Source organism: Mastacembelus armatus, chromosome 14 (genome assembly GCF_900324485.2).
Source record: "Mastacembelus armatus chromosome 14, fMasArm1.2, whole genome shotgun sequence".
Classification (NCBI taxonomy): domain Eukaryota; kingdom Metazoa; phylum Chordata; class Actinopteri; order Synbranchiformes; family Mastacembelidae; genus Mastacembelus; species Mastacembelus armatus.
Window position 1 is genome coordinate 11,722,441 of NC_046646.1, and position 23,079 is coordinate 11,745,519.

A 23,079-nucleotide genomic window follows, 5' to 3' on the forward strand; every position below is an offset into this window, starting at 1 on the left:
GACCAGAGATAGAGGACCTTAGAAGGTCAAAAGGGAGGAAACATAAAGCTTCAACAGAACAAAAGGATATAGCCAGAGTTTGGATTATACAAACATTTATTAAATAAAGTCAATTATCAAATAAATCAAAATCTGGCAACATGCATCTTTATCAGTACTGATGTAGGACTGACTGGGCTTACACAACACAATGCTTTAAAAAAGCAGTCAACAGTAACATCTCATGAACTCTGCCATACATACAAGAGCATCTTAACTTCTTAAGCTGAATTGTCAGTCATGGCTTTGCAGATATGTGCAACATAAACATTTTGTCTGACAATTATTGGCAGCAAACACTTTGCAGCAACACAGATTATGAACATTTTGTCTGATGTGCAACATTATTTTTTCCCTTAAATAAAATTTCAGCAGTGACAATAGTTGCATATATGTTTGGGACATAGGGAAACAGTGCCTTTCTTATTTAGCTTTCCATTTGAGATCAGGTTCCCACCCCAAACTGTGCCATGTATTCAGGTGAGCTTCAAGACCCCAAACAAACATCACAGGCGTTACTTTACTTCTTATTTCACCTTTGAGTATTTCTGAATGGCATGACAACACTTAAATAGCTGTGCAGAATTGTAAACAGCACCTGTATGCCTGAGGAGATGCATGGCAAAATGAGAAACATCATTTTACTACATGACTCTCACATTTTTTATACAGACATATGGAATGAAATTTGGAGAATATTGTTTGGTATTGAAAACAGATTTCATCTGAACAAACTTTGTTACACGTAAGAACACAATATATCAATATTTCACCATAGGCTATTTCTTCCAAATAAATATACACCACAATGTATAATACTTCACTGTGGATGTTTTATTGTATTTTGTGTCTTTAACACATCATGTAAAATATTATAACCATCTTTTTCCCGCTTGGAGAAGTTCTGATTGATGAGATGGTTTCCAGATGATTATCATCTTGTCTCCAGACAAGTATTCTCGCAACAAGTGAAACTGCCTCGTATCCTATTGGAAGATTTAGGATATTTCATTTAAACACATTATGTTAAATGATTTCATGCTATATAACTGGTTTCGGTGAATATATTTACTGTTTGTGCGTTTAAAGCACAAATCCCGTGCGTAATTACGCATTTGTTAGTTTTTCAACTTCAGTATTTACTAAGTGAGTGTCATGTTTATGAGAGCCAGAGCATATTTGTTTGCAGGGAGGTTGGTTGGCTACTGGCAGAGTTGGTAGAACACCCCCTCCTCTCTCTCTCTATTTCTCTCTCTCTCTCTTCAGCTGCCGCGATATTTTCCAGCTCTGGAGCCTCCACCGCACAGCTCGATCGATTCGCATTGATTGTCCCTGACGAGCTGCTCCACTTTCTAGCCAATGTCAGCCAGTCTGCGATCGGGAAGGAGAGAAATGAAGGAAAATCTCTGCCGCCCTGGCGGTGTCATTTCCACACACTTGGGTTGGCCGCCTGCCAGCAGACAGGTCAGTCGAAAGAGGTGGAGTGGAGTTTGGGGCTGAGCGACAGGAGGAGCAATTCCTGTCTGAGTGCATGGTGAATAAACTCTGCTCTGAAACTGGACGGGTGAATCGAGTTCACACGCGTTTACCCTCTCCTACCCCACCTCCCTTATCACAAAGGGCAAAACAATATTTGAAATAACACCTGTCTCAACTCAAATATTAACATTAAACAATAATTCGAGTCTCTCATTTTTATAACCTATATGATAAAACAAAACCCACCGAACATCCAGACAGTTTTGTGCCTAAGCGATCCCTTTAAGAAGTGAAAACCAACAGCTACAGGATCATTAAACAAAGAAAAAAGCCAGTGCGCATTCAGGCAGAGTATAGTCATCTTTTACCAGCCCACTGTTTTATTCTGAAGCAACACCTCTCTCCCCAGCTGTCCTGAACCGCACTCAACCCGAGCGGCCTCAGCTGAAGCGCGCGCACCGCAGAAAAGTCCAGTTCGGTTTTTCCGCGAAGCTCCAAAAATCTATGAAATGTGTTTGCATGTTCCTCTCTGCAAGCGGGGATGTAGAGGTGGGATTGCAAGGACCGAGAAAGCTGGGGGAACCCACGCGTTCAGCCTCTGAGAAAGTACGCTTTACCAAAATAACTGACGGTGAATATATATTTTTTTCTTTTCACATTTGTCATTAACAGACAGACACTCTGTAGGATTGTGTTCACGGAGAATAAGGTTTTTTTTTTCTGCCCTTTTCTCTTTTTTGTCACCATTCTGCACGGCAAGGCTGAGAGACGGACCGCTCGGACTGTGGGAGCCCTCCCCTCTGCTCGGATCTGCTTTGGTAGGTGCGAATAAAATGGGCCCATGTTTGCAAATATGCAGATACATGGAAGGGGAGGGAGGGGGGCTAGGGTGGTGGGGGACTCATACTTTGTTAAGTCTGCTGAAAGTTGGGATGTCATCTTCTTATAGGATCAAGTTATAGCGGGGTGAACCGGGGCTGCTCTGTAGCCAATATCCTCAAATGTGCGACTGCAGACCATATGCTGCTACCGCAGATAGGCGACCGTGCTCATGGATCAGAGTCCACACAGAAGCCAGCTATTTTGATCAACTTAATGTAAAAACAATTACGCTTTCAAACATCTCCGCTGGTCGGGCAGGCAGCGATGCTTCGGCACTGTATTGAGATGAAGGAGATATTTCAGCCACAAGCTGCTTTCAGCTCTTTAAAAACAATCTTCCTTTCTCTTCATTTAATAAGTCGCCGCCGGCGCTGATACAGACACAGATCTGAACAACACTGAACCAAAAGCCCCAAACGCTTTTACTGTGAATCAGCTGTTAATGACGCGCACTAAACTTGATGCTGCCGATTAATCAAAGAGATGATCGACGCGCATTAGAGTCCGATCATACTCAGATGTGACAGCAGACTCTTTCTGATCGTCACTTTGCGTAATTGAAACTTTTATTTCATTCGCTGTCACTCTAAGAACACGATCTGTTTTCCACTCGTGTAAATACAAATGAAGAATGTGCCCTCTAATGGCATAAGTCTCTCAGTTTTCTCTCCCCCGGGCATCATTAGAAAGTTCCCGGGTAGCTTTCACCGCGATACCCGGAGATTTATCGTCACACCCCTTGCAATCCGCCACCGGTGTCTCTTCTCCAAGTGCTCCATATGTTTGCGAATAATTTGAAGTCACGGTGCGCACGGCGTGGTTGTTTTTTTCCTCTAACTTTTTGTGTGCAGAGCCTAATTAGGGAGGACAAGACGCAGCAGGTTATGGACAATGGATGAAGCCTTGAGTCTAATTATTGTCACCAGGCTTTTTAACTTCCCCTGCGCTTGTGCGTCTCCGTGTATAGTGTACGGTGGAGTATATGTGTGTGTGTGTGTGTGTGTGTGTGTGTGTGTACAGTGTGTGTGCGCGTCTACGTGCGCGCATCGGTCGACAGGAGGTGGGAGGAACAAGAGAGTGTGTAGCTCACCGTAGACAAGCGCAGAGTCCGCAGACAGCGCGTCTGGAAGGGGGGCGGGGGTGCGGGCGCCGCATTTGCGTCGTTCAGCGCTTGAACTCGAGCATTAGGTTTTCTCGTGTCTCTAGGGGTGTCGTCAGCTGCTCCGGAGTTTGTGGCCGAGCAGGCGCCTCACAACCGCCCAGGAAATTTGGCAGTATCTCCCCCACCAGCACCATCTAGCACCCCCCACCATCCTCCACCTTCACTGAAAGGCTGACTGCAATTACCTGGCACCTGCGCATGCAGTGACGTCAGGGAAGGAAACTTATTCAAGAGTTGCGCTCGTGAGTCACATAGGGACACGCGGCCCAGACGCTTAAACGCAGTGATCATGGCACTTTTGATGACAGACTTTTATTTTTAAGGAGGTGAATCGTTTAGTCATAGTAGATATTGTCACATGGAAGTAATTCAGGATCTATGGTTTGCTGAAGGAAAGCTGCAAACAAAGTCATACCTTGAGGTCATCCTGTCAGTGTGTGGAGCATACACACTCCCGAATAAATGATTGTGTTTTACTGAACTCTTAAATGACCCTATAGCCAGTCATTTCAGGCCACTGTGGGAACCGAGTGAAAGTGTGTTCAATATTTAATCAGCCATGACATAAAACAGCCCAGATTCCTGATATTTTTTTGGCTTTTCTCATGTGGATTTTTGTTCTGAAAAAATACTGCAGGCATAGAATCCCAAAACAATGGAAAATATAAACACCCACTGGCCCAAAATGCTTTCCTCTAGTCCTCCATCACTTATTGATCCAACTAGTCAGGGACTGAACCAGCCATTTGGGGTTGTCAGCGTGTTGTGAACTGGCATTAATCTGTTTTTTGCATCTTGTCACAGCCATTGGAATAAACTCATGTGGATCTAACTGTCTAAGTTTGGCGATATTACAGAATGAGTGCTGCATGTGAATGTCAAATGAGCTGTTCATGCTCATACAAGTATCACAGAGTTGACAACATTCACCCACTAGCACTTCGACTGTTGGGTGGTACTCAGCATTTCAGTGCTGTGAATGTAGAATCTATTAAAGTAGGCTGTTGTAGATGGAGAAGTCTGATTTATATACACCAGATTTTGCCAGTGATTCATTCACAGAGCCTCTGACATTATATTGAAAGCTTTGCTTCCTGTGTGCAGAATGCACAGTATAATTGTGACCATATTCGTGCCATGTGTTGTAAAGCAAAAGTTTGACTTTTTGGGGGGAAAATACACTTATTCTCTTTCTTGCAGAGCGATAAATGAGGAGACTGATACCTCTTATGATAGCATGCAGCCGGCTAAAAAGACTACTGTTTTACTGCGGGTTACTATTGCTCGGCCAGGACCAGTAACTTCCTGGACTCTATACTTGTTGCCTGGCAACTGGTCTTGACCAAGTTAGAGTTCAGCACAATAACCCTTTGTTAAACAGCGAGTTGTTGTTTCGTACAAATTAACATATTTGATATAATGTTTTAATTAGGGAGCTTTACAGGTGCTGCGTTTCCGTCGCTAAGCTAAGATAACCTTATCCTTGTTGGAGTTTAAAATGAAGCATACAAACTCAAAAGTGGTATCTATATTCTCGTCTTATTATTGGCAAATGTTAAACTTTTCCTTTGAGCGTCTCTCTCAGGTCTCTGATACTGAGCTTCAAGTTACATGCAAATTATTAGCTATAAACCAAAATAAACTAAGGCAACAGGGAAACTATTTTCAGGCACAACTGTCAAATAGCAAACGAAGCGACACCTAAAACAAGCCCACTGACACAGCAGCTACAGTATTTGTGATCCCAGACTCAATTATCTGCTATTAGTTAATAAATCAAAGTCAAATTTCAGGCACAAACTGATACCCGTATGTCCTAATGCATCGGTTTGAAACTCTCAAGTTCTGCAGAGAAGCAGCTGTTGACATGTCGCTACAGAATAACTGAGCTGACAACACTCAGCTGATTCAACAAAACAGGCTCCAATTAATGTCAAAGTTTTCACTAAATGTCTCTACTGGATGAACAGCAACATTTATAATTGCGATAAGAGTGTTGTGCTATACCTCCTTAGGCTAGTCAATATTTTGTCCACTGCAGTAAATGATTTATTGACCGTTAAAACAGGAGCAGTCGTTCACCACTCAGATTTATTTTCCTTAAAGTGTATGACTGAAACAGATCCACTTTTGTCTATAGTGGTGAAAAAAAGAACTGAAAAAGTCAGATGAATATAAAATGACTATGATCCTGTAGTTTTGAGTTTACAGAGACAGCCATTAGTTATTTTTTGGATGCTCTTAGGCCACACCCGTGCCCAACAATCTCCCGCTAATATGACCAATCGATCCGAAAACGGCTTCATGGATGTAATTGATCACTTGGACCATTTATAACCATCCTCTAATCTTCTGCAACATGTTGCGATGCAGATGGACTGACCAGAAAAAAAAAAAAAAAAAAAAAAAGAAGAAGAAGAATGACTGTGATTTTCTATGTTGGGAAAGTTTGAGGTGCAAAGAAATGTGGCTGCTAGGGGTTTTAACACATGGCTACTAATTGACAGTGCTCTTGTCGGGCTAGTTCAGAGAAACCTGAGGTGTGAGGCTTCAGTGTGAACCACAACATAAAGTCTATAGCGTTGCAGGAGCTTGAGTGAACATGCTTAGAGGCCAAAACACAAATTCTTTGGTTTCAGCAGTACGGCACTGATACTCTGAGCAGCAGAGGCAGTTGTGGTTTAGGAGACAGTTCACATAAGGACATAAACGTCTTCTGTAAATGATGTGGTGAAGGGATCTGAAGAGCCGTGATGCTGCAAGTGGAGGAACCAATTAGCCAAAGACTACACGCTGCTCTTTGGGGTTAATGATAATGGAAAGTGTATGACTGACAGGTCATCAGGTCAGTGGGAAGGCAGATGTACGCTCAGGGTAGAGGAGGGTGAGGCTTAAATATGTGCCTCTGATTTCATTCGTTACATAATGTGGTAGACCAGAACAGCTGTGGTGTGGTGCACGGTTTGAACACAACCTGTAAACACAGAAAACACTAATCTGGATACACATGGTTATTAGATTATTTTTCCATAAACAGAGCAAAAGTTTATATCATCATACTACAAAGCAGTATGTTAACAAGTGCCTTAATGACTGCAGCACAATACCTTAAAGCCATGTTTGTAACAATAAGGTTTTCAGCTAAAATACAAATTGAACTTGTGCTTACATAAAAGCCCCAGTTATCTGTCAAATTATTAACGTTTTATTGATGAAACAAAGAAAGTGTGTGCGTCACTGCATTATTGCTATATTGTAGGTGTTGCTGGGATTGACGCAAAGCAAATCAGAAGTACCCACATCCCTACTATCAAGATCAACAACACTTAGCAATTGAAATGCAGGTCCATTTTTTTCAGCTTTTGTTTTTTACCAGTCATGTCAGCAAGTGTCATCAGCAGATTTGCTGTTGCCAGGCTGGTGCAGGGAAAATTGTGTCCTGGCTGAACTATTATGTTACAGCTGATCTGTGATATTTTTAAAACTGTTTTCATGAGCTGTGATTGCCAACTTAGTCACTTTGTAGTCGACTAGAGAACTCATTTATTCTAGCTATTGATAATGTGCCAATTCATTAATTATGTGGAATACTCAAGCCTGTTAGCACATTTACTGTATTTAGATCATTGATGAAGTACTTGGATCAGAGTTGGATATTCTCCCAGGCCATGATTAATCAAGAAATGGTGTTGTTGTACAAGTAGTGATCCAGACTGACTTTTGTAAATGCACAGATGCCATAGAACTCAATTGTAACATTAAAATTGCAATGAAAAATCTTTTACAGCAATAAAGTTTTCATATCTAATGACTGATTTCATGATTTTTGAGGCCTGGTATTCCATAAAACCTCATAAATTCCCATCCATGTCTGAGGATTTGCAGTGCTGTAAAACATTTAACCACAACCTAGCAGAGATGCAGTCAGTGAGGAGATGCTTTTTGGAAACTAGACCATGGTCAGTGCTGTAGTGGGAGAAACTGAAACTATTGGGCTGAGGGGCTGCGGCACTGGCTCTGGTTCACTGGCGCCACATCCCCCTGAGCTGGTGAGAATGTGGGGGCTGTGCTCTTGCCTTTGAAGCTTTACCTCCCACTAATTCTGGCCTTCCAATTTCCACACACTGCACAGACACCCCCCCTCCATCCTCTTCCCCTCCCTTTCCCTTTGTTTCCCTTATAAGGACTGGCCCGGCCATTTCCTCAGCTTTTCTGTGGGAGGTGGCATGCTTGTTTGCGAACATGGACAGGTCAGGAGAATAGCAGCAGAGTTTTTCTTTACATAGATGAGCAGTCACAGGAATCTTACACTAAAAGCCTGTGGACGCCTGCATCTTTGTCCAGTGGGAAGTCTCACACTATTAGCCTAGTGCCACCTCTTCATAAGCCACACCACTCCATTTGATCTAAAATTATATTGTGCTACAGGTTTTGATTGTAAAACTAACTGGGTTTAACATACTTTATTGACAGTTAAATGAAAGCAATCAAAATAATCCATGAGTTAAGCAAAGACAGTAAATCGCTTTAATTCTGTTTCTGGGTGTTTACAAAGATTTTCACTAGCTTTCCATATTGTAAAATAAGGGACAGATATTTGTTTTCTCACATATTTTATCACAAGGTTATATACACTAAGATCAATAAGCATATAATGGTTAGTCAATAATTTTTTAAGTGACTAAACTGCAGTCAAAAGCATTTGTGCCAAAACAGTTCAGTCTCAGTAGAGGGTTTTAAAGGATAGGAAGAAAATGATTCCAAAAAAAAACTGCTGATAATGTAAAAATCATCAAAAATCACATAAAACAGTGACAGAAATGACAATTATAATTGTAGCTAACATGCTTGTACTGTATACAAGGGTGGTTCAAACGGACACAAATTGAACAGAAATAATAATGATAATGTGGAATTGACACTGATCAGTGTCACAGTTTCTCACGAGTAATATTCCTGTTAGGGTTCACACCCGACGGTAAAAAATGTGCCTGTTGTTGAAAACATATAGAAATGCCCTTGTTTGATTGCATCTTATACATTGTCATTTATGAAGTTTACTACAGTTCTCAATACAATGAAATATATTTTTATTAGATTTGAGTTTCAAAGATTGGATACCTTGTAATTGATTTTCCGACCAATCAGAGAAGCAGCAGGGGAGCAAGTGTAGCTTCACCTGTGAAGTTTGATTTGTAGATTAATGTGTAGAAGTAGAGAGAGAGTTAAAGGAAATAAAGCATTTGATTGTCAGAGGTTGAATAGTTTGCTAATTTCATTTCAGTATATCTTGATGAGTGGGCTATAAATGAACACACTGGGTGGCCCTGTTAAATAATTTATTTTACAAAACTCATTTCACTGTAAGCTATGAGTGCCACTGACTGCTATTGTATCAAATACAGCTATTGAAGCCTGGGTGGACTGACAAACAATTTTAATTTTCATTTCAGTTTTTAATTTAATTGGTTGGATAATTTGACATTAGTACTTGTCAAATTATGTGCACAGTTTCTCACCCTGGATTAGGATGTCGAGAATAACAACCCTCCAAATTAAGTGATTTTGGGATGTTAGTTTTCTTCAGCCATCGTAATATAAAAACAATGTGTCAGGAGTCAGTGGATGCTGCACTTAAACTTACCAAAGACATGACTCTGTATGTTCTATAACTGCTGGTCGTATAAATAAGAAACTTTTAGCTAACAGGTTTGACCCATAAGTTATCTATAAAGATGGATGACGCAGCACAACCACCATCACGTTTTTGAGACGCATTGTGCAAACAGATTCTCCGACAGTAGCAACCAGAGGTGGAGCCACCCAGAGGACGTGGCTGCAGACAAAGATCGCACATTTCTGAACTTAGCGTGAAGTTGGCAGTAGGCTATTAGCTGGAAGTTGTTAATCTTGACAGGTTTAAGGTTGTGGTTGAAGTTATGGTTACAGTTAGGGGTTAGAGTTAGCAATAACCAAATCCCCATTTCTAGAAACAGTTGGCAACTTCCTGCCAAGGTTGGCGGTGCCAGAATCCTGTTCGCAATCCACCATCTTTGTCTGCAGCCAAGTCCCTCTTGGAGCCCTGGTATGAGGCCGCCAACCAAAGCAGTAAATCATCTAAAATACACCCATTTAATTAATCAGAAATATGGGCAGTTTTACACAAGTCAGTGTGGTTAAAATCGAAAATTACTTTGGGGAAACTGACTTTGGGATATTTGGGTGTACTTTTCAGTTTTAGTTTGGCTTCTGTCCCCCCCACTAACCCAACCACCAAGGGATGATCAGTGTAGGATGGGTTTACTTCTGGGGACCTGTCACATCAGTCTGTGTGTGTGTTATGTACAGTGTGATTGAACCTTATAAAAAATATGCTAGTGTTGTTGCTCGATTAGCTATAAAGATCTGTTACAATTGTTTTTGTTTATTCTTTTGCTATATGTTACAAATAAACTAAAATTAGTTATTTGAGTGTTTCAGCGTTTTGGTGATCATTTCTGAGTAATTTACGTACCTTCTCTCTCTCCCTGTGTAAAGTTTTCCAGATGGCCCATGGAAAAACGTGGATGTCGGCTGAGCTGTAGTGTGGGCTGAAGGCTCCTGGGCCTGCCTGTTGGCTGACTGGTCCATCAAGGTGAGGCACCACTCTCACCAGGACACAGAACGGACCGAGAAAAGGTCTTTACTCCCCCTCCTCGCTCACCCCTGCCCCCTTTCCACCCTCACCCCCAACCCAGGCACATACTCTCTGGACCATGTCTAGCGGGCTGTCGGAAGGGGGCCGGACAGAGGACCTGGAGCGGAGTAACTGCAAACAGGACTCTCCTGTTATAGAGCGCAGGAACCGCAGTGGCATCATCAGTGAGCCCCTCAGTAAGAGCCTTAAGAACTCCCGTACTCTCTCCCAGTATACAGCGGTCTCCTCAGCCACCACCAATGGACACACGGACAATAGTGAGACTAAGAGCCATTCGGCCAAGCCTCAGCCACCCCCGCAGCCCCAACCCACTGTCTCTGCACTGACAGCAGCCAAGTTGGACCGGACCCTAGAACAGGTTCTGGAGGGACAGAATGGCCTGCTGCACTTTGCCCAGGCAGCAGCACTGTTAAAGCGGGCCGGTATGGAGCACATGCTCCTGCCTGGGGGCATGGGAGTGGGAGTTGGCGGTGGAGACGCAAGCTCGGGGGCTAGCGACTTGGAGGGTACGTCTGTCACGGACGCCGTAGGTGGTCCTGTTGACTTCCCATATGGAGTAGGGGGTGGCTTCCCCTTCAACCCGGGGCTTTTCATCATGACGCCGGCTGGAGTATTTCTGGCGGACAGCGCACTACACATGGCCAGCCTGGCTGAGTACCCAGCGCAGAGTGAGCTGGCCTCTGCTATCAACTCCGGTAAAAAGAAGCGAAAACGTTGCGGCATGTGCCCACCTTGCAGGCGGCGGATTAACTGCGAGCAATGCAGCAGCTGCCGGAATCGCAAAACAGGCCACCAGATCTGCAAGTTTCGCAAATGTGAGGAACTCAAGAAGAAACCCTCTGCTGCTCTGGAGGTAAGAGAGACGTTATGATGTGCCATTTCACTGTGAGCCATTCTTCAGGGTTTCTCAAAAAATAAGATTCTAAGTGTTACTACAAAGCCTCAGCGCAAACAGGAGCAGTATCTGGGTGCAATAACACTGGTGAGAAACCCAGTAAGCCACAGGTTTGTCATTATCATATCTAAAATGGGAGTTGATCCATTTTGATTAACTTGAAAATTATTTTAAAAAAAACAACAGATTGATCTTCAGACTTCACAAAAAGAGAGAGAGAGAGCCCTTCACACCTGAAAGCACAAAGAAGGGTACTTTGGTTCATACGCAAATGTCATTCCCCTTTAAGGGAAAGAGTACAGCGGGGCTTTTTGGTTGGGTGGTGACTCCACAAGCAGGCAAATGACAGGTGGTGAAGAGTGCAGTGGGTATGTGCGGGCTAAGCATGTACCATGGGATCTCTTTTATCTGTCCACCATAACCACACCAGCCCCCTGTCCATATCTTTCAAGTCGAAGCTTAATTCAGTCCCTAAAATGCAACAAGTAGATCTACACAATGTTGTTCCCGTCATTAGAACCTTTTCGTGTCACATGCACATCTTCCTTATTCCTACTTATACATATATTGACCTTAAAGAAACATAAACAAATTTGCATGATGCAGTGTGGCAGTAATTGTGAATATGTGTACCGTATGTGTACATCTGTGAGTATATGTGTGTATGTGCATCTATGTAACAAGGGCCATCTGGCCACAGAGCTGTCATCTGGAGCACCAGGTGTCAGTGTAGCACGTGCAGCCCCCTACACCCCCCATTTTGCTGTCGCTGTCCTTCTCTCCAGTGACATTCCTGCTCATCTAAATGGTCGTCCAAACTTTCTGTCTGTTACCTCCATGGCACTCAGTGGCCTAACTAACCCCTGCTGGGGTGACAGAATGGCCAATCATGAAATCAATTTCAGCAGATGTTCCATCTCAAAGGAAATAAACTTTGTGATCAATGGATAATAGTTTCACTTTGGTGTTACGTAATAAATTGATAAACAGTATGTGCATGAAACAGTGAAGAGGCCTCTGATCTAATTGACAAAAGCTGGATCCATGCTTCAAACTGCCAATGGCTTTTCTTTGTGTTGCTGATGATGATTAAGGGTGACAGCCTGGCCTCATGTTTGTAGGCTTAAAAGTTGGTGGTTCAAGCTGACAGGGAAATTTTCCTTAAAGGGATAGTTTAGGTGATTTAAACAAATGATGAAAACACTTATGACTCATTTTGAAGACATGTTGAATGGATTATTAACCTTCTAGCTTATGGAACTCTTTAACTCTTCAAGCCTGAGCAATTATATGTTTCACCCTTGTGAAAATTATACATTGTTTTATCTTCTGAGAATATAAATAATCAGGGTCATGGTCAATCCCAGCTGACAGGGTGAGAGGTGGTGTGCAGTTTTAAAAACATCTTGCAACCCCACATCTTAGAAACAAATGGAAATCTAATGGCTTCATTAAAAAAAACATAGACACAACCAGATTTAAATGTTGAAATTTTGAAAATTGAAAACAATCAAAAGTACTATAGATGATTTGTAGTGAAGTTAAAACACTAAAACATTAGAACATTTTCATTTAATAGGTGACAGTCAAGGTTTCCTGTTCAGGCTCATCAGTGGCTGATGTGATGGAAAAAAAAACCCTGACTTTCCCACATGTTGAGAATCAGACTGGTTTGTCTGAATATTAACATGTTTTTCAGTGTTGTACTGGTCAGTTGCAAATTGATGAGAGGCTTCATTTGTCTCTGCTGATGAGTCACCAAAATGGTGAAATGTGTCATCTTGCTACGTAGGTGGTACAACTCAATGGCTGCAACAGAAATGAGTTGAATTTTAATTTATAATTTGCAACTGATGTTGTCATCGCAAGTTAGCCTTATACCATTCGTTCACACTAGTGATGCCAAACCCAGGGGGAAGTGAATATTCATGAATATTGGTGTTGATATAGGTCATTTTGTTGCTTCTAAAGTCTGCTGATGTTGCCAGTTGCCACCTCATAATAAAGAAACCCCAGGGTACCATAAACCTGCCAAGCCTCCAAGTACCCAGTATAATACGAGTCTGATTATTGACTTTAGTAATTGTATGCGCTGTAATTACCTGGCACATTATTTTACTCCCAACATCAAAGAATATAAACAAGTCGGTTATTTGATTTAATGTCTTTGTCAAGTAATTTCCTTCCTTTCAGACCAGAAATGAAAAGGCTTACAACTCAACATTTATATAATATTGATATTAGGGTAATGATTGTTAATACATGATAATACCAATATTTTTCACTGTTGAGTGTGCGACACTTCTGTGTTACATCATTCTTGATGATGTATCAGTGTAACCTGTGTTTGGCAAAAGCAAACTTTTGAAAAACCAAAAACTTCATTCAGGCTTAAAACTGGCCAGAATTAGTCCATCAGATATCAGAGTCAAACGGAAGTTTTAATGTTTTATGGATTATTTTACACTAAAAGCTGATCGATGCATTACATAAAAAATTATTGGCAACACAATACTGGTCAGGGTATTGTTTCTTGCCAAACCAAGGTGTGTAACAGATGAAATGTGACAGTAGATGAATAATGAATGCAGTCTCTTCCTGGAGATCTGAGCTTCAATCATCTGTCAAAACCTGTGACAAAACTATCCCTGTAATATTCCTCTGATGTCACCATATGGACCTAATGATCATAATTCATGTTCCTTAAAGTATAGTTTGGGCATTTTGTTACGTGATACAGTTCGTTTGGACACTATAAAGTTTGTATGACTTATCATGAATGCACTGCAACACAAATGACAAAGTAGTAAATGGGCTTTAGCTCAGAATGAGACCAGTGGTCTCATTCAATCAGAAATCCATCAATGAGGTCTGCAACCTGTTACTTCTTCACCCAAATGTGATTTACTTCACAGTATCAAGCTTTTCTCCCAGCACTGAGCTCCGAAAGTAGTACATTTTCAATTTTGCCTGTTTTTTATTTGTCCACATGCACTCATACATTTCCCATTAGCAGTCTAGTAGTTGTCTCAGATGGCTTTGTTATTAAGTCAACAGCTTTTGTTCAGGAGGTGATTAGATCAGAGAATAAGGACTGGGCTGCGACGTCAAAGTGAGCGTGATGTCATCAGCACAGGCCACATGTCAGAGGATGAGATTCATGGAGGATGTGCTGCATCAGGGCGAGAAAGTAGACAGCAGAGCCAGTGGTAAATCCCATACGTCAACAATGAGTAAATGATGTGAGAGTGTCAATTACTATATATACTTTTATTGTCTTGAAACAGGGGTTTTGTAAAGAGAAATTCCTGCTTCCCATCATTGCTTTTGATGTATAATGAGGGTGACTTGGGCAGCACCTGAGCCAGGAGTCCACAGTGAACTGCAGTGAGCCTCAGCTGCAGCTCAAACTGTTCCTCAGTGTCACGCTGTCCTCCAGTCAAAGACACAGGCATGACGTCTTATTTAACATGTGACTAACGGTCAGATTGTCAGATACTTTTGACTGCTTTTCAGGGTGTGTCTTCACGCACACGCGCACGTGAGTGAAAAGACTGGATGAAATATCTCGGCCTTGTTTTAACACATGAATATTTGTTCTAGCATGTGAGCGTGTATATGCGTCGGTACACAAGTGTCGTCCAGCAGCAGCGTGCTTATTTTAAGGGTGTTGACGGTTTCCATTGAAAGCTCATGGCAGCTCAAAGAGGAGCATAAAATTGGCAAGTGAGGGGGAGTTAGCATGCTGAGGCCTTTGCCACCTCATAGCTCACTGGCTGAAGATGTCTGGATTTATTCTGGGAATGCTACATTTGAGAGAAATAAGTGGGAAGGCAGTTCCTTTCTGCTCCGTGTCTGAATACCCTCCAGTGGTGTCAGTCTCTGCAGTGCTGTTCAACACAGTGCGAAAAAAGGACAGTCAGGGTTAGGAAGTTGTAGTGTACCTTTTTTTTTTTTTTGTTTTTAACTTGCATGTCTGTCACTGATACACGTGGGTGGATATTTGAGCATAGGCTAATACAGGAGCCCGGTTTTTATCTCAGTCGTCTTAGAGAATGATACATTTTGTCATTTCATCAATTCATTGGTTGTGTCAAAGGATGGGCTTATTTGCCATCAGCTAACACCCGAATGTGCTAGTGTTATTCGTTGGGGACCACTTTGCCAGTATCAGACGTTGATATGGGAGTAGCTTATTCCCTCATGGTCTTTCCTGACACTGCGCAGGGGAGACTCATGCAAACTGACAGCCATGCAGACTGACACTGAGACACATGGATGTGCAGGCAAGTTGCTGGGCAGACAGTGGGACAAGTCGGAGTGGACAGAGGAGGCTAACAGACAAAAAGAGGAAGTAGCCAGTGAGAGAGCCAAGGTGTTACACTGTAGACAGATATCTGGATTAAGCAAAACAATTGTTTACTTAAAGGCAGGACATCCAGTGACTACGTGTTTTGTTATTTTGCTGGTTAAAATTGTGTTTTTTAACAGCATTTGCTTTGGATGAACTCAACATGTAAAAACAGTCATTAAAATGCTGCTGAAACACCGTTATATAATTATTATATGAAACCTTCAAAAACCTTTCAATTTTCAACCAAATGTAGTCCACTTTCTTATATCTTTTGATATGATTACTGAACATGAGAACTGGAACATTAGTTTTAGGGTTTATCACCATGCAAACATCCTCAGTATCACTTCTAAGATATTAAGTAGAGCTGCAACCAACAAGTCAATCACTAGAAAAGAATTCATACTATTTTGTTGTTTGATTCATTGTTGCAGTTAAACAAAAATGTCAATTAATTCCAGCTTTTTAAATGTGTTTATTTGTTTTCTTTGCCACATATTACAGCAAATATCTGACGGTTTTGGACTGTTTGTTGTACAAAACAAGCAAGTTGAAGACGCTGTGGCATTTCATAAGACAGATCAGTCAATATATAATTTCATATTGCAGCTGTACCGTCAAGTGACCCAGAAATGTATAATGAACAAATATAGGATTAAAGTGTTGAACTAATGAATCAGATTGTGTGTGTGTGTGTGAGTGCTCCAACTCGGCTCTGTTTCTGTAGGAGAAATCATATCAGTGTATTTACATATCAGTCATAACTGAATCCTGGAAGGAAGAGCAGGCTTAGGAAAATGCTCCATCCCTTCAGCCAGACAAACAGTGAGTGTTTATGCCAACCAGAGGTCATTTGTGTTTTGGTTCAGTTGTTTCAAAGGTTTCCTTTTTTTTGCTCCTTGTGAATAGCAGACAGTGTAACAGCCCACATACAATCCTGTATGTGGAGAAGCTTTGCATTCATTGTGTCAGTTTGTGTTTTTCCTTCCATAAGGGAATCCTCACAGTAGTTGATGATAAAGCCATGAAAACAATAACCAAAACACTCACTGGTGCCCTAGGGCTAAAATTGAATTCATAATAGCTTATAGTGGCCAAAAGAATTCTGCATCAGTAACACCTAACAATATCCACTGTAATCTGTCGGGCCATTATGAGTTATGGTGAATTTAACTCATTTAAAAATCAGTCTTAAAGGATGTGTCCTGCTTCAGCCTTTGCTGTACGTTACACATAAATTGTTTGTGCTATGCTAAGACAAATGTGTTCACCCTGCTTGAAAAAAACACATCCATCGATTTTAGTGATTGGCCACTTCACACCCACAGATCCCATCTGTTTGAACCTGTGCAATCAGTGCTGGTGAAGGATGGGTTTTTCTATTCCTGAACTGCTGCCATTTTTCCATTGATTGCACATGTTTGATTTTGAGGAAAAACAGCATTTACAGTTCAATTGACGGATGTGTTGTTTTTCTTCCCACACATTACGTCATGATCAGTTCAGCTCTTACCAGGTTTTTGACATCTGTGGCAGAACCAGATGTCGGCTGTCCTCTGCCTGTCTTCTTAACAGCTGACTGCTGCTTTAGAAAGGTCATCACAGAGATGGATGTGGGGCTAACAATACCCAACGCACAGACCATCAGATAATGTTTGTGATATGTTCACCGCTGTCCATGGGTTTTGGTTTGTGTTAATATTCATCTGAGCCAATAATAATCCCTTAGAAACAGTGGGTGTACTGTGTATTCTACACAGTAAGTTTAGATAAGTTCAAGTAAGGTCAAAACAGAAAAAAAAAAACAATTAGCAGCACCGTAAACTTATATTCTGTCCAAATCTGCATTCATTTATCACTTATGTTGAGAAGTTCATGTGAACTGACACATGCATATGTGAGCTCTGAGCAGCAGTATGACATTCAGTGTCTGTGCTGTCACATATTTCCTGATTGAGTCAATTTAACAAATAAAGCACAGTGTGGGCTACATTCACTCAGATCACCCGAGTAATTACCTTGTTTGAAGCCTTTTTACCCAAGCAAAAATGTTTAATTTTTGTCAGCAGGAGTTCACTTTCAGATTGAAAGTAAATGAAACCTGTGGATCATGAACCCTGCTGTCACTCAGCTCCATGTCCAGATATGAACAATAGCATTCAAAAGAACACTATACTCCTGATTCAAGGGTAGAGGAGTGGTTTAAGTGGTCTAGAAAAGTAATTAGACCTGGTATTGTTTTTGGCTTCAAAAAAACTTCTCTGAACTAATGGGCTGTTCTCTGTTGTTGGTGAAAGAAAGTGCAAAAATGGTACACAGAAAATTCTGAATCTCATTATGTACCTGTTGAAAGTATTTTTTCATTCGAATTTGAGGAAGAATCTTCACTTTTTAATCTTGTTACTGTGTATGCTGACATGGAGTACTTTTTCCATTTCAGTAACATTGCTGCAGGGGTGGAGTGAGAATAAAAAATTAGCCTGAGACTTTTGATTTGTACTGGCCCAATAAAACCCATCTGGAGAGACATCATCATACAGCCTCTGTCACACATTACAAGCATCATGCAGTAAACAGATTTGATCTGTAGAGCAATACACTGAATAGAAACTACATGCACAATCATTTTTTAATGCAAATTTGTAATGTTATAGTCTTGAATGACATTTCCACAATCCATATTCTGATGATTTTATTGCTGTATTTTAGCTGCTATTTATTGCTGTTAAATTTGCAGTATTAACTCTATTTATATTTTTTACTTGGAATAGGCTACAGACACGCTGAGATTACCATTTAAACTAGACAGTGGTAAATACAACATCATACATGTTTTCATGTCAGCGTCTTCTTTTCCTTCATTGGATCTCTCTGTAATAAAACTGCGGGTTTTAATTATTGCATTAGAATTTCTGTACCAGACTAGAAAACAAAGTAATAGAACATTAACTTGCTAAATAACCTCAGGCTGGCATCCAGCTGTCTTCTGCCTACCACCTACCCTGTAAAACCCAACTGGTGTTTGTACTGGACTCACTGGGAGCTGTAGTCCAGAACCTAACCTGCTTTGCTTCTCTTCTGCCGTATCTGCACTGTAATTGCATTTTAACTATTTCTCCATGTGTTTTTTCTGTCACTTCTTGTGTTTTTTTTTGTTGTTTTTACTTTCATTATTCAGGTGCAGCAGGTCAGCGCTGGCTTATTGTTTAAATGATAGTAAGGATGCCAACACATAAATGGGGCCAAACCAACCATAGCTAGCTGTGGAGGGAGACAGATGTGAGGGAGATAGCCACAAAGAGCCACAGCACTGGGCTGATCACAACCACACACAGTCTGTCTCTGTCATTTTCTGTCTCTCTGATGTTTTTTTTTGTTTTCTCATGGAGCCACAGCCCTAATTTGTGTAGCTAGGGAAAAGTCCCAGTTCTCCCAATAGCCACTCCGCCATTGCATAGGTGTGACTGTGAGTGTACGCATGGGTGTGTGTATTTTTGTTTATACTCACAGTGTGTATGATTCCTTATTTAACCTTCTGCTTTCAAGCATGGATTTGAAAAGTAAATGTGAATCCCTCATGTATGAGAATTTTAGTTTAACAGCCTCACTGTTTGGTGTGATTTCGGGGGTGTATTTTGAGTGTCGGTTAACGTGCCACTGTGTGTGGAGGTGTGTGACTGTACTTGAATACATATTGGTTCGGTGTGAGAGTGTGTGTGGGTGCATAAATGTTTGCCGAGCTCCTCCTGCCTCGCTCCAGGCAGAGCTGGCTAACGGAAGAATCCGTGCTGCAGAATGGAGTTGCACTTAGCAGGACGCCATCCGTGCTGCAGCTCCAGGGATCCGGGCGGCTCTCTGTCTCCCGACTGGCAGGCCGCTTGCTGAGCCCTGCAGCCTGCATGCATGTGTGCCACTCCTTCTCAGTGCAATCAGACACACAGATAACCACAGTGAGAAAAGAGTGGGAGATGGAAAGCAGCATCATTGATGATGGTGTGGGAGAGCAACGTGTGTGGTGGCTAAATAATAAATGTGGCATATCGGGTTTTGTGTGAAGCCAGGACTGAAGCCTGCTCTTGTGGTGGTGCTGAGGGGTGGGGGTAAGCTAATGGGCTAGACAATGTAGGATGTAGAGATTTCACAGATTCTACTTATCCAGGGACAGATAGTGGAAAAGCAGCAGGGTTGAAGTGATCAGCTGATTAATATAATCATTTAAGCCATTTATATGCTAAATTTAGCAAATATTCACTAGTTCCACAAAGTCCAAATGGCAAACTGCACATTTTTAGATTCTTGACTGCTGGTTGGACAAAAGCAATTTGAAGACTTCACACAGGGCTCTGATAACTTAAACCATAGTGACAATAATCCTTCAAAACAATTTAGAATGCAGTAAGAGGGCAGTGTATGCCTCTCTGTAAAGGTGTGAAGAATCTGTAGCTTTTCAGTGAAACAGTAGGTTTGAGATTAAATTTGCTGCTTTTCATTAACAACTCCAACCTCCTCCTCTCCTCTCCCCTCCCCTCCCTGTCTTCTGTTTCTCCAAGAAGGTGATGCTTCCTACAGGAGCGGCGTTCCGGTGGTTCCAGTAGGACTCCTCCTCCACTCCCTACCCAAAGCTCTGCCATCAAGTGCAATGCCAACTCCTGGATTGTCTCCGGAACAGACACTGGCTAATAAACAAACAAGCAACAAATACAATTATAGAAAAAAAAAAACAAAAAACAAACAAAGCAGAACAAAAAAAAAAACAAAACAAATAAATAAATAAATTGATCGGGTAATGGATGCACCTACTTATTCCTTGAACCAAAAATTAAGCATAAAGAAAAGCATCTATGGCAACTTTCATTCCCTTTTCTATGTTTCCATTTTGGTACCTTTTGTCCTTTTTCCAGCAGGTTTTTTTTTTCTGTTCATTGCCAGAAACAGAAATGACGGACTGAGTGTGGACAATCAAGTAATTTCTGTGTTTGGTGTTAATGTTGTTCATGTGTGGAAAGATACAGTACTTGTGTAGAGAATGTAAATTTACAGCTATATTTTAAAACTAGTGGCTAATGGCAAACATTATTGTAATTCTCCACCATTATGTTACTTAAACCCTTGTCTATCTGTGATTCATTTTGTTGAAGAGTACCGTTTTCAGACACATCGGTGGTTGTCTTTCGAGGACAAAGAAAATGTTTCAAGTTTTGACGCCGTTGATTTCGAACTTAAACGTAATTGATTGAAAAAGTCATGTTTTTGGGCAGATCTCTAGAGACTCGTCACTGGGTTGAAGATGCTGTTCGCCAGAAGCGTCACTACTGTAATCTCCTCAATCAGCCCTCCTCTGCATTTCCAAACTTTTCCTTTAGTGAAAAATGACAGCCTTATGTTACTGTGGCCCTACTGAGCATGTGCCAATGCTGCTCAGGGCAATAGCACTAAGAGACAGCACTTGCTCTGAGTCTACCCTACTGAACGCACTGAGACAAGATTACATATTTTTAATTTGTTTGTTTATTTGTTATATTTTCATGATTTTCTTATGTTGCTGGGTAGCTACAGCTTTTAAAAATAACCAATCTTTGTATTCGTTTAGAAAATTGGACTGGTTTTGTGAATAAAAAGGAATGCATGTATTCGTGTCAAAATTTACAATTCTGATGTTTGTCCACTTGTCTGTTTGCATGTTTTTTAAAAGCAGCTGGTTTGAGGTAAAGGCACATTGAGTATAGATTTTCCATAAATTCAAGAAAATGTTTTCTTTTGTAATTGGATGGCATAAAAAAATCTGAACAATTCAGAGAGGAGAACTCATTAAAAGTAAAACTGGCGATGGCATGGATCGCTGTGTTGTCCTTGGTTTGACTGAGATATTCTCTCAATGCCTATGTAATATCTTCCTATAGTGGAATGACTGATGGAGCCTTGTTATGCTAAAATGTAACCAAAATTATTTAAAAAATGTTTGCATAAGAACCATTTTGATTGCAGTGTTTCTTCGAAATGCATGAGACCTGAAAATCCTCACAGATGTCTTTTTTTTTTTTTTCCTCAGTGATTTTTTCTCTTCTCCAACATCTTTGTGACATTCAACCTACTCCATGACATTTCCAAACAGAATACACAGTCAGAAAATCTTTGATAGCCATAGATTACTGATGGGAAATTTTGTCTTCTGAGCTATTAAGCACATCATGAAGAAGCTTGGTCAAAGTGTGTTTTCAGTGCTGAGTGTGTTATGCATATATTTAGTGGAAGATTGGATAAAGATATGGATCAGTGAAAGCAGCGCTTATTTAAAAACCGTTCCAAAATGTGGTCAATCTCACATGGGTCTTAGTGTAATTACTGATTCTAATGCCTCAGGTATGTGACACTAGAATGAATTTCCATTTGCTGCAAAGTGATGATTCTCAGTGATTTTTCTTCACAGCTCCACAGTCACTCTTTCATATCCAGGTGGGGAAGTAGATGCAGATTTCTGCTGCAGCCTTAGTACTGAGTGTGTTTTAATTAGTGAATATCCACAGTGGAAGGCCCAGTATGGTGGGCTTATGTACGAGCTCGTGATCAGCTTGGCGAGCGGAGGGTTGGAGAATGGAGCTATATTCCCGGCTCCCCCCCACCCCGGTGACAGTGCTGGGCTAGTGCCATCGCCATGGCGATGGGGGGAGTGTGTGGTGCGTGAGTGTATGTGTGTGTGTGTGCGTAGGGGGGGGGTGAGGCCTTTCATTATTAATGTGCACCGCGGCGTCCTTACCTCCTCTGAGCCCGCACAGCTCACTGCCTGACCTGCCATCCAAGGGAGAGGGAGTGGGGAGGGGGGGAATGAGGAGGCAGAGATAAAGAAAGAGAAGTGAGCCAGAGAGAAAGAAAACGACAGCACGACTGGTCTATAGTATATAATATACAACTCACTGAAATTCATTCATGTACTTTTTACTTTACATTTACTCCTAAAGAATAAGATAATGTGTATCACATGAAGGTTTTCAGTCATTTCAGAGGTGGTTTTGGGTGTGGTTGCAGGTGACTGGGGCGCCTTCCTGCTGAGGTGTAGCAGCACCAGGAGGTGAAGGGGTTCAGGTGGTAGTGGTGGTTGCGGTTGACTCCATGCAGAGGGGGTGTACGGCTTGGTGAGCAGGCCTGTCACACTGGGAAAATCCTGGAATCTTATCACGGCCTCACAGACACTGAGCCGCACTGATCTACTCACCCTTGTTGCCAGCAGACATGCCCTTCCCCCATCCAAATGCCCCTGCACAGGCTGGCCCCTTCTCAGCTCGCTCACCACCTTCTTCGAACGGGGAGATAGCAGGAACTGATGCAGTCCAATTGTTGAGGAGGGAGGAATGCTGCCTGCAAAATATGACTAACAGGAAGAAACAAACACAAGCTTTGCGAGTGAGTACACAAGCCAGAGAGCTGAAGAATCAGCAGCGACCTTTGTTTTACTATTTGACTGGAACGTGTGATATATTTGACTTTAAAAGACACATATGTTCATATGCATAATGTCACTGACATCATTACAGGGCAGCTTTAGATGAAACTACTGCAAACTGCATGGTGCCAGT

At 41.5% G+C, this 23,079-nt stretch overlaps 1 protein-coding gene across 5 annotated transcripts; it reads left to right on the forward strand.

Annotated features, from left to right (window-relative positions):
- Positions 1–1,925: 1,925 nt before the first annotated feature.
- cxxc5a (CXXC finger protein 5a) lies at positions 1,926–21,154 on the forward strand. Of its 5 annotated transcripts, XM_026329390.1 has the most exons (5): positions 1,928–2,149; positions 2,279–2,336; positions 10,100–10,196; positions 10,300–11,112; positions 20,059–21,154. In XM_026329390.1, the coding sequence occupies exons 4-5, from the start codon at positions 10,318–10,320 to the stop codon at positions 20,101–20,103; spliced, it is 840 nt and encodes a 279-aa protein (XP_026185175.1). In that variant the 5' UTR covers positions 1,928–2,149; positions 2,279–2,336; positions 10,100–10,196; positions 10,300–10,317; the 3' UTR covers positions 20,104–21,154. The 5 variants fall into 5 exon arrangements, with proteins under 5 accessions (XP_026185173.1, XP_026185175.1, XP_026185177.1 ...); XM_026329388.2 differs by having other exon boundaries at positions 1,926–2,149; positions 10,100–11,112; XM_026329392.1 differs by having other exon boundaries at positions 2,279–2,340; positions 10,100–11,112.
- The last annotated feature ends 1,925 nt before the right edge of the window (positions 21,155–23,079 follow it).

Bases quoted from the DNA above. Each gene is read 5' to 3' on its own strand.
- cxxc5a (XM_026329388.2), top strand. From the start codon at position 10,318: ATGTCTAGCGGGCTGTCGGAAGGGGGCCGGACAGAGGACCTGGAGCGG. The intron at 11,113-20,058 runs GTAAGAGAGACG...TGTTTCTCCAAG, and splicing joins AACCCTCTGCTGCTCTGGAG to AAGGTGATGCTTCCTACAGG.